At 41.5% G+C, this 14,510-nt stretch overlaps 1 protein-coding gene across 1 annotated transcript; it reads left to right on the top strand.

Moving 5' to 3' along the window:
* The first annotated feature begins 3,274 nt into the window (after positions 1-3,274).
* Positions 3,275-8,342, top strand: LOC122407896 (enhancer of split mgamma protein-like). Its single transcript, XM_043414370.1, has 3 exons — positions 3,275-3,602; positions 3,844-3,933; positions 6,935-8,342. Exons 1-3 carry the CDS (start codon positions 3,549-3,551, stop codon positions 7,640-7,642), a joined length of 852 nt encoding a protein of 283 aa, XP_043270305.1. The 5' UTR covers positions 3,275-3,548; the 3' UTR covers positions 7,643-8,342.
* Positions 8,343-14,510: the final 6,168 nt, after the last annotated feature.

Genomic DNA, 14,510 nt, shown 5'->3' with positions numbered 1-14,510 from the left:
TTGTTTTCCTTCCTGGTAATCCGCGCGCTCGTTCGCGACGCCCGTCTTGTGTGCTCGCTCTGGCTTACATTGCCGTCCAAATGTCACGCGAGACCTGTGGGACTCTGCTTTTTCTCCGACGAATTTTAATATACACTGCGAACGCGAGCCACACGCTCCGTAATGTGTTTTGATAACAAAAAATATCGTAAATTATTGTAGTAGGAAATGCGAGGGGGAAGGGAGACGAGTATTTCGGAAAATCGGTAATCACGACGGCGCAGACGGAGAGAATTAAATTTGGAAATTATCGTACAGTGCGGATAGCGCGGTGACGAGCAATTCATTATATTTTTATGGGCGAAAGAAATTGAATTTTTTGGGTGGGGATCAAATGTTGGAATGACGAAAATTTCGAACAGCTAAAATCTCGAGTTTATAAACTTCGAATGATAATATGGAGACAGGTAGATTCGACTAGAGCTTTGAATGCCGAACATAAATAAAGCAGAAACTGCAAGGTTCGAAGAACGTTTATATCGAAAATAGAATGTAACAATCGCCCATAGGACGATGACTAAAATATCGATTTTTCGAAAATTCGACTATCACTCTTTCGATTCATAAATTACTACAGTCAGTGATACTGTGAAAATTTACAATTTTGAAAATATAATAACGAAAGATCAAATATTACTGAGGTTGAAATACTGAAACACCAAAAAGTCGAACAGTCAAAATAGCGAAACGTTAGAAAGTCGATCGATCCAAATAAAGAAATGCGGTGGAGCTCCAAATACACGCGTCTCACTCACTCACTTACTCAGACCGGTGATCTCCAATTTTAAACATCGCCATTTTAACTTTCGCCTTTTCAAGCCATCGCTATTCTGCATATCTAAGTTTTATAGACTCGAAAAATTCACTTTCGCGATTTTTTGCTACTCTATATTCTGGTCTGTCTGTAAAAAAATTACTCTCCATTTTGAATTCGAAAATATGAACTTTCGACATTCAGATGATCTGTTTAAATTGCATTCGAAATGAAAACTTTCGAAATATATATTTTCGAATAAATACGAATTCAAAGAAGAAATTTTTGATTAAACACGCAATCTGCTGAATAGTCGATCGAGAATAAGAATTTCGAATTACTTATTTTTCTCCAAACTGATATCACAACTTTAAAAATTTCGAAATATCGACCATTCTACAATTCAGTTATTCGACATATTGAGCCCCACCCAATTTTTTTATTCAAAAAATAATATTCGTTGTTCACTGTAGAAACTTTTACTGGAGAATTTAGTAAATTTTGACGTCACCGTGAATTTTACGGCGCTCCACGTTTTGTAAATTTTAGTACACGTACCGTAAATTTCACAATCTGTAATATTTACTATTATAAAACTGAAAATTCGGCAAAATATTGACAAATATCACGCTTGACTAACTTTTTATCGGGACATTTCAATCGTTGTGGAAAAATTAGAAACTCCGGCGTTTGATTCAATGCTAGAATGAGAAGAGAAATGGGAAACGTACGAAATTTTTCTCGTTACAGGAATTGGGACCGCGGTCACTGAATCGTCTCGAATAAACTAGTAAAATATTCCTCTCCAAGCATGTGAGTGTTTTCTCGATGCTTTGTTTCCCCGCGTCCTGCTCCATTCAACTTTCCAACTGAGAATTTTTAGGTTGTTATTGCAATAGCTTTTAGGACCGGAAACCTCGACTCGATTATTTCCTCGTTCCCCTCCCGGGAACGTTTTAACGAGGAGCTAACTACACCGCACGCTCTGATGCACGAGATTGTAATCCGATGACGCCTATTTAGTGGGCAAATGAGAAAATTTGTTTCATTCTAAACATCCTTACGACTCCCTCAATATTCACAAAGTTTTTGAATTTTTGTCCACAATCTTTTAGTCGTTGTTTCATCCGCCATCGAATACTTGAATTCTCGTAAAAGTGTCTTTGTCAATGGCTTGTTAAATGTTGATAAAACTAGTATAAAACGACTTTCATTGACGTAAGAAAAATTTGAATGATTCTCTTCCATTCAGCCCCCAATAAAACGTCACTCGCCGTTCGATGGACTCAAATTTCCGTTCTCGACAATGAATTCGAACGTGCTTCGGAGCGACTGCATCCATCCGTTGAGGAGAACAGTGACGAAGTTAATCCAGCCGCACTCGTTCCATGCTCCCATTCTTCCAATCTCTCGGCGTCGTAAATGATAAGTGAGTGTTCCATGCGGCCGAAAATTTGATAGCCGAGTGACAAGAGGTCTCCCTCTTGACTCTCGGCTGCGACGTATCACCGGAGATGCAAGTTGAGTGCCCCAGGAATACATTCTTCGTGACACTCCCAAGTATCACGGAGTCAAAGGGTGTGAAAATCACTCGTTCGTGCCCTCCCGCGACACTCGAACTTCCCATTGGGCAAGAAACACTAAATAAATTGAAAAATGAATGAGCAGGTTGCTCGACACGATTGACCTGCGATTCACGTTCATTTTCCTTTTCAATACGACTGGTGCCAGTATCGTTGCTATTTCAGCCACGGAAACCTTCAAAATATCGCATGAAATGGAAATTCTGAGAAAGCGTTTGCAAATGGAACTTCAAATGTGTTTGAAGTCCAGTTTGAAAACATTTTCAAGGACTCCTGCGATGTGAGAAACGTCGTTGGTCCAGCATCTCGAGAGCTGGTCCCAAGTGCAGAAACGTGAGAAACATAAAGAAACACAAACCCCATGGAAAAGTAAAAGCAGGATGCTAAACGCTTAAAAACAACATAAAAGTCAACTGCAAATGAATTCATCAAGATTGTACCATTCGTTGAAAGCTCTGATAAGAAAACTCATTGGTAGGTGTCCCGACACGCGAGTCCATCGAAAGTTTTCCGCGAGTATGGCGTCCGTACAGAGTCGTAGGCGGATGGAGAGTCTCGTGTGTTCAAAACCAGTAGGAGCGCTGTTCGATTTTTAGTTTTTATGCGAAGATCGATCGAACTACATTTGCTTCTACGGTTCCTCCTTTCCGGATCTACTAGCGATCCCACCCACGGTACTTCGAGCGTAGAACGTGGTCGGGGAGAGAGACGGAGAAATGAAAATGGAGAAAGAGAGCGAGACGAGGATACACGAAAGAGAAGGAAGCAGCGCTGCTTTTACACGGGCCAGCGTAGCGCACACACAGCTAAACCAAGAGAATGAAATGGTAAAGCTTTAGCGGAGAGTTTTGAAGTGCAGAGAGCGAGGGGAGGCTCCACCGGAATGGCTGCCGCGGAGAAACGAGTCAGTTGGCGTAGGGACTCCACCGAGAGCACCCGCTCGTACTAATTTTACTCAAACTCGAACTGTCAATGGGCTGATTCGTTCGATAAATCTTTGATTTTTATGACATTTCCACGGTTCAACGTTATTTATGCGATTGACGAGTCAAAATCCACATTTTTCTTGTTTTTCATCCTTTTGTTTTCAAACACTTCTCGTTACTCTCGTTGTTGTTAAGAAACAAAAATAACAATAAAAAAATAATAATAATTACAATCACTAACGTGCAATGATGTCGTACGATTATCCACATCCAGTTTCCAGGACTTATCAGTACAAAAAGGTAAGCTATGAAGACTAATTTTCAGGTGCATCGACGCGTGTTCTAAATTGTTTGAAATTAATTAAATAAAATTGAACTCCATTCCACTCGGTCGATGAGTGTTGTGAATTTTCTCAAGTGACTCATCACGTGAATTCTGACGTGAGAAAATTTAACTTCCAAATACACCGATAGCCTTTATCGAAATTCAAATAACAATTTGCCCTCCATTTCATGTCGATTTTTCAAATTTTATTGTCAGATAACAAAACCGTTGTTGGAGCGTAAAAGAAGAGCCCGAATAAATCGTTGCTTGGACGAATTGAAAGATCTCATGGTCGATGCCCTAGAGGTACGTATTCGTTGATCCTCAAGATTACTTCAAGCTTGACCGAGTCGCGAGTGACATATTTCATCGATACTGACGAGGTGCCAAAAGATCATGTTATTTTGCCAAATAGCGACGCGCTTGACAAGCGTTATTGGCACTGAGCATGACGAGCGATGACTTGCACATACTTTTTCGACGTACGTCGCCCCAAGAATGAACTCATTCATGCTACGAACGCGATTAATCAGTGCGTAATCAGATTGGATGTTATTACTCAGCTTCGTATTTAAATAATCAAGATCGCAGCACACAATCTTCCCGACTTCACTTCATCGCGACCGGCGAGGAATATCAACGTTCAAAATCACTCGCAGCTTATTTTTCATTCATTTCACAACAATATGGAATTCAATTTTTTTTTTTCGTCTCCTGTCAATTCGGTTCACCTTTACCCGAAGACATCACACTGGTGCAAATTTGCACCCACGAAAATTTCAAGTCTCTAGAACTTCACAATCCCTTTCTTCAATTTGGCCATTTTTCTGTGAAAAACTTTTTTTTCGATTTTTTTAATGATTGTAAACATTTACTGAGAAATTTTTACCCCCAAAAAGTCTCGTTGCAAGATTAACTCCGTACATTCATGGATGAAATGAAAAGTTTTGAAAAGACAAAGTGCACCAGTGTGGTGAGTTCGTGATCTCAAAGGGAGTGTGGCGTCTACGGATTAATATCGAATTTTCAAAAATAATCATCAAAATCAGTCACTCGATTCCGATCACGAACAGCTTCCACTTGCATAAATTTATTGTTCCTCGCTCGTGTGGAAAAATACAATCTTGTCTCATAGGAAGACACATTTACTGAATTTTTGTTAATATTCATAATCGTGTCCGTTGTAAAATATTCAATAACGCTTGGTTCAATGTTTCTTAGAGATTTTCACAGTTTAATCTTTTTATTTGTCCACGACGATCGGGTGGTCCACGAGCCAGTGGATTGGGCTGGTTACGAAACTTTTGACGGGTCTTTCCCTTAATTTTTGTCCAGCTTTTTCATCTACGTCGCTCGTAGATCGTTGGTTTTGAAAAATCACATTGATTCAGCTCGATTCTTAAGTACGTTCGTTCGAAAGAAAAACGCGATAAAAATGCTTTTACGGGAACAATGGAAAAAGCATAATCGAAGGAGTTTGTCGATAAAATAAATAACGTCGACGTTCGTTGGTTCAGAGTCTCACATTTTGGTCAATGGCTCCATTGTGATCGCAGTATCGCACATCCGGTGGGCGAGAGAGAGAGAGAGCGCAGACCCTCGGAAATGTTTTCATCCGAGAATCGCGAGTACTTTTTCATTCTTAACCGATAATAAAACGCTTACCTGAGCGTGCAATCACCGTCAGTTTAAGCGCGCGACGCGCTTCAACTTCCAATTTAGCACGACTTGTAACCCGAATTCGTTACACCGAGATCTCACGGTATACCGTTTGCGTGCAAACTCGGTCCAGAACAAACAGGAGAGTTCTTCGGCGATCGAGATCGGTAAAAAATTGAGCGAGGCTTCGTTTTGTACGGCGGTGTAAAAAGCGCGTTATTCGAGCCTCAGATTCGCACGATCCGCGGCAAGTCCTGGGAACCACGAAGGGACCGAGGTTGAGCTCTCTGTACCTTGGACGTTCGAATCTCAAGGGTCGGCTCGAGAAAAGAAACTGCCGATGTTTGTACACAGCCGCGCGGATAGAGTTTAAGGCAGCTGGCACAATCGTTTTTCCGTGTTGCGACTTGAGTTTTCTTCAAAGTCCAGTTTTTCATTTAACTCCCCGCAATGGGAAGCATTTCGTTGAGATTGTTCGATGTTTCACGTGAAATTGATACCCGCAGCAGCTACGCAGAGAATTATTTTTAATCCACGATTGTAGTTCACGTGATTTATTGCGATGGATAACGGCAGCGGCAATCAAACGCCGCTAAAACGTATAGCCGATGACTCTGAATCAGCGAACGCGTGTGACAACACGTGAGGGCGTCACGTATGGCAAGCAATTCTGGGATCGCGCCACGGTCAGTTCTCGAGGATTCTAAATCAAGAACGCGACTTCGATTCTAAAGTTTCGTCGTGGCGCACTTTACTTTCAAAACAAGGTTTCGATCGGATTATTTATAAGAGTGAGCATGAGTGAAAGAATAATTGACAGGTTCGTTATAGCTTTCGCCCTCTCTCGGTCCACTGAGAAGCTGACGAACCCGTCAGCTTGCAGCTTTATCTGGACGTCGAGTTAGAAACACTCATCGAAAGAAGATTTATAGATGATCGACCGTAGATCAATATTTTCCAATTCATTATTTCAGATGAGTGAAAACTGAAGGAAATTATCGGCCACGAAATTCTGTGATTACGAATATGAACGGAAAAATTGATTCTTGCATAATTTTCAGTATTTTTTTCTCAGGTGAAGATTCTTTGAGGTGGTCCATGCACGAACCGATTTTCTTGTATTACGTTATATTAGATAAATTATTTTAATTAATTTTTTTATATTTTTATTAATTTTTTAGATATTAGATAAAATATTAGATGAGATCAAGATATATTACGTTAAAGATTGAACGAAATTAGCAAAATGAGCACTCGTATAACCTCACATTTGCTTATTTCGGCATTTTTATTATTCTTGGCTTGGTCCATTTCATTAATAAAAAGACCGAAGACTATAGCCTTCTGTTTTTTTTAATACTTTTTGCTTGATCTATTTTTTTTTGTGTTTTTCCTTTGCGCTCTCTACTGCGATTTTTTACATGTAAAACTACAGTATTTTAGCCAGGGACGAATGAAATTTTGGGTTCAGTCAGTGATGGCTTCCCGTTCAATGAATAGCTCGTAATTTCATACGCCAAAAAATAAGTTGAAAAAATGTATCTACAATTTTGAATGAACAACTCTGACCTTAATTTAGAGTGATAACATGTTTAATTAGCTCTTTAATTGGCTCAACTAAAGTTTGTTTTATTTGAAAAATGCCCAGACCGAAGGCGAGAACATAAGCAAGCTGGAGAAGGCGGATATATTGGAGCTGACGGTGCGGCATCTGCAGAGATTGCACGCATCTCGTCCTTCAGGATTGTCGTCCTCAGAATCTCCGAGCGAGGATGGAGGTTCGGCTGAGAATCGATGGCAGTCGGGCTTCGGTCACTGCGCTGCGGAGGCTTGCCGTTATCTCGCCGCTCTTCCCGGGGAATCTGGCGAACGGCTCGCCCGCCATCTTGCTTCCGGTCTCCGGACAACGCGACAAAGAAACGTCCCGGTTACGCCCAAGAATTTGGCGCCGTCGCTCACCCTCGAGCGCGAGAGAAAGGACATTTTCGCCGAATCTCGAACGCCCAATTTACCGGTGGACATATCCATATCAACGGACTCACGAGGGCCCGATTCGCCGAACGACTCGTCACGATATTCCGTTATCTCAGACTCCTCGGAACCTCCGGATGCGCCAAATAACTCAACCGTTTCCGGTCGTGTACACGATCATCAAAATCCCGATGTTGAGAGTCCCCTCGCTGCGAATGTCCATTCGGTGCTGCGTGACCAGACCGATGATCGCTCGCTGGTAATTACCAAAATAACGGATAATAAAATCCTCAGACTCGATCCTCGTCCCACCGGGGGCGACGACGACGAAGAAATCGACGTTGAAGGAGTCGACGAGGGCGATCCTATGTGGAGGCCGTGGTAGTACACTCCCGAGATGCTTTACGCAATAAAACTAAGAAAGAAAAAAAAACAACGAAAGATAGCGATAAAATAATTATTATGTTCACTATTTTTAATTTACTTCATTTTATCATCGAGTTCGCCTAACGATTCGTATACGAAAGGTTGAATGTGATTTTTCTACGAATCTCAAGAGCACCCATGACCCGGTGGTACCGATATTTTGGAGAAGAAATTTCACAACTCGGAGAATCATAAGATTCATTCAGATCCGTCGCATTCTCATTTGAGTTACGTTTTCAGAATGTCGGCCGAAGAAACATGATTTTTTACGAATAGATATACGAGTACGTTGAATGTTTTGGTACATGGCTTTAAATACCGTTTAAATTGATCACGTTTTCGAGATTAATCTCGAAAATTGTTGCGAGCAATAAGCACAAAGTGCAGCTTCACGCACTGTATCGCATTATCGATAAGTTTTTTTTCATTTATTTTCATTTTTCGTGCACGTTGACACTTTGTACAAGAGTTTTTTGTTTCCTGAATTATTTTAGTTGCGTTAGTTTACGATTTAGATTCATTTTTGCTCGTTATAAATTGATAAGATATTTATTATGTTTAACATCTTCCCAATATTCATCCGTGATATTCCTGTGATAGCGAAGTAAGAATAAAATGATACATGTTACTACTGAATAAAATATATCATTTGCAATAAATTTTGGCGAAACGTTTTTTTTCAATTTTATCATCGACAGTGACCGATCCGAGGCAGGATACCGAATACGCAGAATATTTTCGATACTTTTTTTTTTACTGGGAATATTTCCCCAAAATTTTTCAAATCTTTTTTTATTATTTCTACATCAATTCGTCGTTCAAATTCAAGAAAAATTTTCCATCGAAAAAGCTGACACGACAGAATTGTGATCGTTCTCATTTTATGAGCTAACCAAACTCAAGAATAAATTCAATCTCATTTTCGACTGAATTTTCACGATCTTTTGTGGTCCCGTTAGAGAAGAATTAGAAAAATGAATAATCCGATGCTCCATTACACCGACATTCATTATGGGAAGTTTTAAAAATTTGAAATTCTTTGGAATTCAATAGCTCCACGAGATTCCGAATTCGCTATTTTTTCAAATAAAAAAGCAGAAATCATTCTGAAATATAATTTGAGTCCTACATTCACGAAATTTAAGGAGTCGCTCCCAGCGGTTTTCCGTCAAACTGCTACGAATTTGGAGGGCATTTATCGATTGTAGGGTGAAACGAACAATTTTTCGAGTATCGTATCGGCCACAGGTATTTCATTTGGAAACTCAAAGGCTACGAGGCTGGATCGGTATCTCAAGAAATCCTCGAACGGTATGGCAGATCCCTGTTTCACTACGTAAGCGCCTCCTAGGAAAGGGTCACATAAGTTTGGTCCAATGTTTCGATAGCTTCTTTGACTCCGGTCGATAAAACAGTTTTTATCGAAAGATTGGAACCAACAGCGACATCGAGGCAGTTACCATTCCGATCATCGGTAAATTAACTTTCCTAAAGCCACAGAAATCATGAGAGATCGATTGGTAAAAAAAAGTTTATCGAATCTTACTTTAACCCATAAATTTTAAAATTTATCGAGAATTCTACAAATCCAACCGATTTGCCAAAATTTCTCTGTTGCTCGCCGTCGGTAAGGCAGTTTCCCAGAAACTTTATTTGATCCTGGACGTGGGTCTTTAAGACCAAAAATATATGGTAGATGGCGCATTCATGATCATGGACATACGAGCATTTATCTTATGCTGCTTCAGCTATGGATGCTGGTTAAAATAATGAGCGAGTGCACGAGTCTGCACGAAAAGAGAAAATTTGAATAAACCAAACAACTTCGTAAAATATAATATTTAATTATGTCAAATTTAGTTGATTAAATGAAACAAATTTTGTGGTGATTGACCAAAACCCAATTGAATTGTGCAACTCAAGGTCTTTGTCAACGTCCAAAATAATTTCTTCGACGTATTTTACGAATAAGACTCGGTTAATAAAACAAAACTTTTTTTCCTCAGTGTATGATTCCTCGTTACGAATGTCCAGGAAAGCAGATCACACAAGTTTTGACTTTTGATATACAACTATTTATTCCTCGCGTTACCGAGCGTAGAGAATCAATCTACCGAGCAAATTCGTTTTTGGTCAAGCGTTGGATCGCTGTGTCGGATAATCCTTGACTTCCGGGCAGCGTGTAGGAATCGTAAGTTTCTCTATTTGGGTTCCCTCTGCGTCAATAGTTGAAAGCCAGCATCATTTAGCGCAACGTATTAGAAATATAAGAAAAGCTATTTGAATGGGAGGAAATACCAAAATCGGATAGTTGGCGCGCATTGAAAAATGCTATCGATTTTCCATGAGCTGCGAAGACGGGCAGGATGAAAGTACACCTGAGTAATATGAAGATTAGAAAAAAATGGTCACCGAGGGTGGTATTTTTTGTCCTCGAATCACAGCGCCCCCGCTCCGTTTCTTTTCTCTCTTTGTCACCGCGCTATTGTCGGTTCGGTGTTCGAAGCCACTCGAATCATTCGTCTCAACAATGGGGTCGGCACCGCTCAAAGAATAACTCGGCAGAAGCGGCGAGCGCCATTTTCACCCGACAAAAGTTCCCGCCATCTTGATTTAGTGACCGCAATTGTCAATGGCCTGATTGTTGGCAAACTGGGGGGATGCCAGAATCCAGCATCCTTCCGTGGAGTATTACGAGCTCGCAGGTAGCAAAATAGGGAGGGATGCAGAGGAGGGCCCTGAGTCGTCGGCGTCATAGTTGTCGAGTACACGCATTTGACTTCGGACGTTTCAACGTTTCATGAATTACTTTTACCTGCGTGTGGTCCATGTACGCCGCTGCTACAGGAGTTACAACCAGCCGAGATGAATCCTTCGCATTGTGGGAAAAATGAGAGGGCGGCTGGTGGCTATGTGGGATCGAATGAATGTCTGAATGCTCGCGCTGCGTTGCACTCGCTGTGCTAACGTTTCAGCTCACCAACCACGCGCTGGCACACCCTTAAAGTGCGTACTCCGGATTACAGCTTGTACGTCACTCGAAAATGAAGCTCTCCCGAAGTGTCCTTCCCTCTCTTCCTCCCTCTCGTTTACCTTCTAGATTATTACCTGCCGCAGGCCGCTCCGGAAGCACTTGTTCAAAACGGCAGATCGCCGGAGGGTGCGCGATCTCTCGGCGCACGGCGTCCTCCGCAACGCCATGTTTCCTCGGCTTCAAAGTCAAACCTAGTGTTTATAAACATCGCTAACTATATACGACCATTTTTTTGGGCTCTGATTAAAGGCTTCTTCGATAAACTCCGGTAATGTGTGGTTAATTACACCGCGACGAATACACTTTATGTGAGCGTAGAGGAGCTATCCTCATTTAATTACAACCAATTAGCATAAATCTCATGGATTTGTCTGGAAATGCTGGAGCACACGAAGCTTTTCTTCCTTTATTTTTCATCGTTCTCAATAAAAGTCGAATGCTCCCGCAAGTGCACGTTCTGCAATAAGGATTTAACATGTAATATATTGCGTACGCGATATATCATATGAGGACGCATTTTTATTTTTGCCCTTTCGAGAATCCCGGAAAGCAAAAACTCCACCGGACTCCGGTAAAGCCGCTTCCTCATTTCGAATTAAATCCCACAAGGAAACAAATATCGCTTTGAAAGCATGCAAAAATATATGAATTTTTGAAAAAATCATCGCTCAGTGTCGATCCTTGGCTGAAATTTCGACTGGTCCTCGCATTTTTCACGACTCGATACGAAAATACCGCGTTACGGATATTCCGCAGCGAAACAGAGAGCGCAGAACTTTTATATGCCAGGTACACACACGAGGCGGTATGCGGCACGTCAAAGAGTATTCATTAAATGCTAGCAATTAACTGCCGGCCGAGCAGAGGCCCTCTGTGAGTCAACGGCGCGGCTCATGGCACTCTTCACGTCTCCTTCTTTCTCTCACTCGCTCCCTTCTCTGTCTGTCCAGTGGTAGAAACGAGCCACCTCGAACAGCAGCAGCTACAGAAATGGCTCGCGCGCCTTCACTCGCCGTGAGGCTCAGGTGTAAATGCGAACCCGTTCGTTCGAGCCCACGCACTTTAATGGGCCTTGCCAACAGGAACGATTGGCATGCAACCTATCCATCACTACCACTCGCGGCAGTTGTTGTTTCAATGGCTTACATCCTGCATTATCGATACATGAGTCTTCTGTTTTGGCCGAAGTAAGAGCCGAGCTACCACGACGTTTACGGATCAACGACTGTGCATTTGACTTATGAGTTGAGCAAAAAGTTCTGGTTGGTATAATCAACCTAATTCTTTGGGAGAGATTTGGATTTGGAAAGGGCACGGTGACTCGATTTTCCTCTGAAAATCGTTGGTTACAAAAATTCAGGAATCGGAATTACTGATTTGGATTTTCGGAGTTCTGTTCTTATAACTGCGGTACAGAAGAGTGGAGAACGGATTTACACGTGGATCTGTTTTCAACCACAAACTCAGGAAGCCTTTGCGTGCGTCGATGCCCATTTTTCGAGCACTGGAGGGGGCCTATATTCTCGGCTTTGTTATCGTTTTAAATTTTGAAAACTTTATGCAATTACTGTTACTCGAATCACATTTCTGGCGAACTTTCAATGCTAATTACTCGTTATTTACATTCTTGTGTGTTTTTGTATGTTACGATTTGAAAATACTTTCAATTATTTTTCAAATCGTAATCGAAACGCTGATAATTATGGGGTTGAGGGGGAATATCAGTGTGAGAGACTGAAAAATGAGGTATTTTTTGGGAATTCTTTTTGAAAAAACGCCTCAATCAAATTATTTGAAATTTTGTGTATTAATTATTGAAGTAATGAAGTATCCGAAGATTTTTTTAAAATTCTTAGTGCATTTTATTAAGCATAGGAGCGGTCGCAAAATGGCGCCTCAATAAAAGACCCCCCGAAGGTTAACAGCATACGCGCCACAGCAAGCCTCTGAAATAAAAAATTCAAAAAGATTATTAAATTATAATAGTATAGCTAACGCAGCATATCGTAAGAAATTTGAAAATCTTAATTAGAAAAAAATGGCGCCCATTAAAAAAAAATCGGATTTTACACAAAAATTGATAAAAAAACGTCAACAATTAAAAAAAAACTCCACGATGCAAAAATCGCGATAAGTTTTCCGAATAAGAGAATCCTTTTTGAATGAAGTCGATTGGACAAAATTTGATGAGTTATGCCGTCTCAACCACGTCAAAAAACATGCTTTCGAGAAAAACGCGTTTAAAATTTTGAGAGGATAAAACTGAATGATGTAACTTAAATATTAATATAAAACAAGTTCTTGCCGACTAGTCTGCCATCCCCAGACCATGCAGAAGCTCTCTCGCGCCCAAGTTCTTTTTTCACACTGATATTCCCCCTTAACGATTAGCATGGTCGTGAAAGAATTTCCGGTGTCGTTTGATCTGAGATAAAAAACGAAAGAATTTTCTCAGCGTTCCGATTTCGGACTTATTGCTCTATCAATAAGATTATTTTTGATGGGCTGGCGAGTTGTTCCTCGAACCTCGTATCGTTTGAAGTGTTAATCGAGAACTTAATACTTCATTACACGAGTCTTTCGGCAGAGGAATAGTGTTAATTCCATTTAGTCGAAAGTGCCGAAACCCGAGGCTGAGACACCTGGACAAGTTGCTCTGACATCCGTACCTTTCTCGTAGCCAGAAGGAGCCCTCGAGGGGATGAGCAAACTGACACTGACAGCACAAGCGTATCGCTTCCGCCGGAGTAAAAGCCACAGCAACACACCGGGTTGAGAGAAAAATTAATCATGCCTCGAATATTTTCACGTTATACGGAGATGGAGGGGGAGTTACGTTCACCAAAAATACCCGCCCATAATTCGCCGTCGCGTCGACAATTCAATGACTTTAGCGGGAGCAAATTGTTGAATCTCGGTGTAGCGCGGACGTAGCAAGTTTAAACTCTCTCTACTGTGATTCTTAACTGACTTGTCAAAATACTTCAATGCAATGAGTTATAGTTATGTGGCAGAGAAAAACAGGAGTACGTTTTGAAGGTGAAGAAGGATCCCACAGGGAAAATCAAGGAAACACGCCTATCGTTTTTCTCCCTTTCTCGGTAATTCCGCGCGTCTCCTCTCCACTTTCTTCTTCTTCTTTCGTCTCATTCTTCCATTCCTGGTCAATTGACGGCGCGCGCGAACGCGTCGCGAAAGGGGTGAATGGGAAACAATTAGGTGGTTGGTGAGTCCTGAGGGAACGCGTGGCATCACTTCACGCCCAGGGACACAATCCACTCCCACTATTTCCCATCGCCGATTCAAACTCGCTGCATGCGTTGCGCCTCGCCGAGTTTACTTGCCATTGAAATTTTTCACACCGTGGACTTTCTCGCGGTCGTTTAATCTCCCCTGGGCAATGTTCAACTTGGAAAATCGGATGCAACAAAGCCTTCCAATGGCGTATCGTTTATAGGTGGCATCGCACAGTCTTTCCTCCAACTTGGAATTGCTGTTCCCACTAAAAACGATACTTCTATTGCTTTCCCTCGATTCACCTGAGCCCTCAAACGCGAACGCTCTTTTTGCTTCCCTTTCTTTTCCTCCTTCCGCTCCTCCAAAGACACACGGGGGAATCAACGTGTGTACAACCATTGGTAAACGTCAGTGCGAACCGGACGATTGATCATCGAAGCAGCGGGAGTTTTCTCATGGCTCCACATCCCGGGCTCGATTTACCATCGCCAGAACACACCGTCGTGTTCATACGTTTATATTCGTGTCGCTTGTGAGCAACGAGACTCGTGTACTC

Source organism: Venturia canescens, chromosome 3 (assembly GCF_019457755.1).
Source record: "Venturia canescens isolate UGA chromosome 3, ASM1945775v1, whole genome shotgun sequence".
Classification (NCBI taxonomy): Eukaryota; Metazoa; Arthropoda; class Insecta; order Hymenoptera; family Ichneumonidae; genus Venturia; species Venturia canescens.
This window is presented reverse-complemented; position numbering and strand designations above follow the sequence as displayed.

Bases quoted from the DNA above. Each gene is read 5' to 3' on its own strand.
- LOC122407896 (XM_043414370.1), top strand. From the start codon at position 3,549: ATGATGTCGTACGATTATCCACATCCAGTTTCCAGGACTTATCAGTAC. The intron at 3,603-3,843 runs GTAAGCTATGAA...TTTTATTGTCAG, and splicing joins GGACTTATCAGTACAAAAAG to ATAACAAAACCGTTGTTGGA. The intron at 3,934-6,934 runs GTACGTATTCGT...AAAAATGCCCAG, and splicing joins TCATGGTCGATGCCCTAGAG to ACCGAAGGCGAGAACATAAG.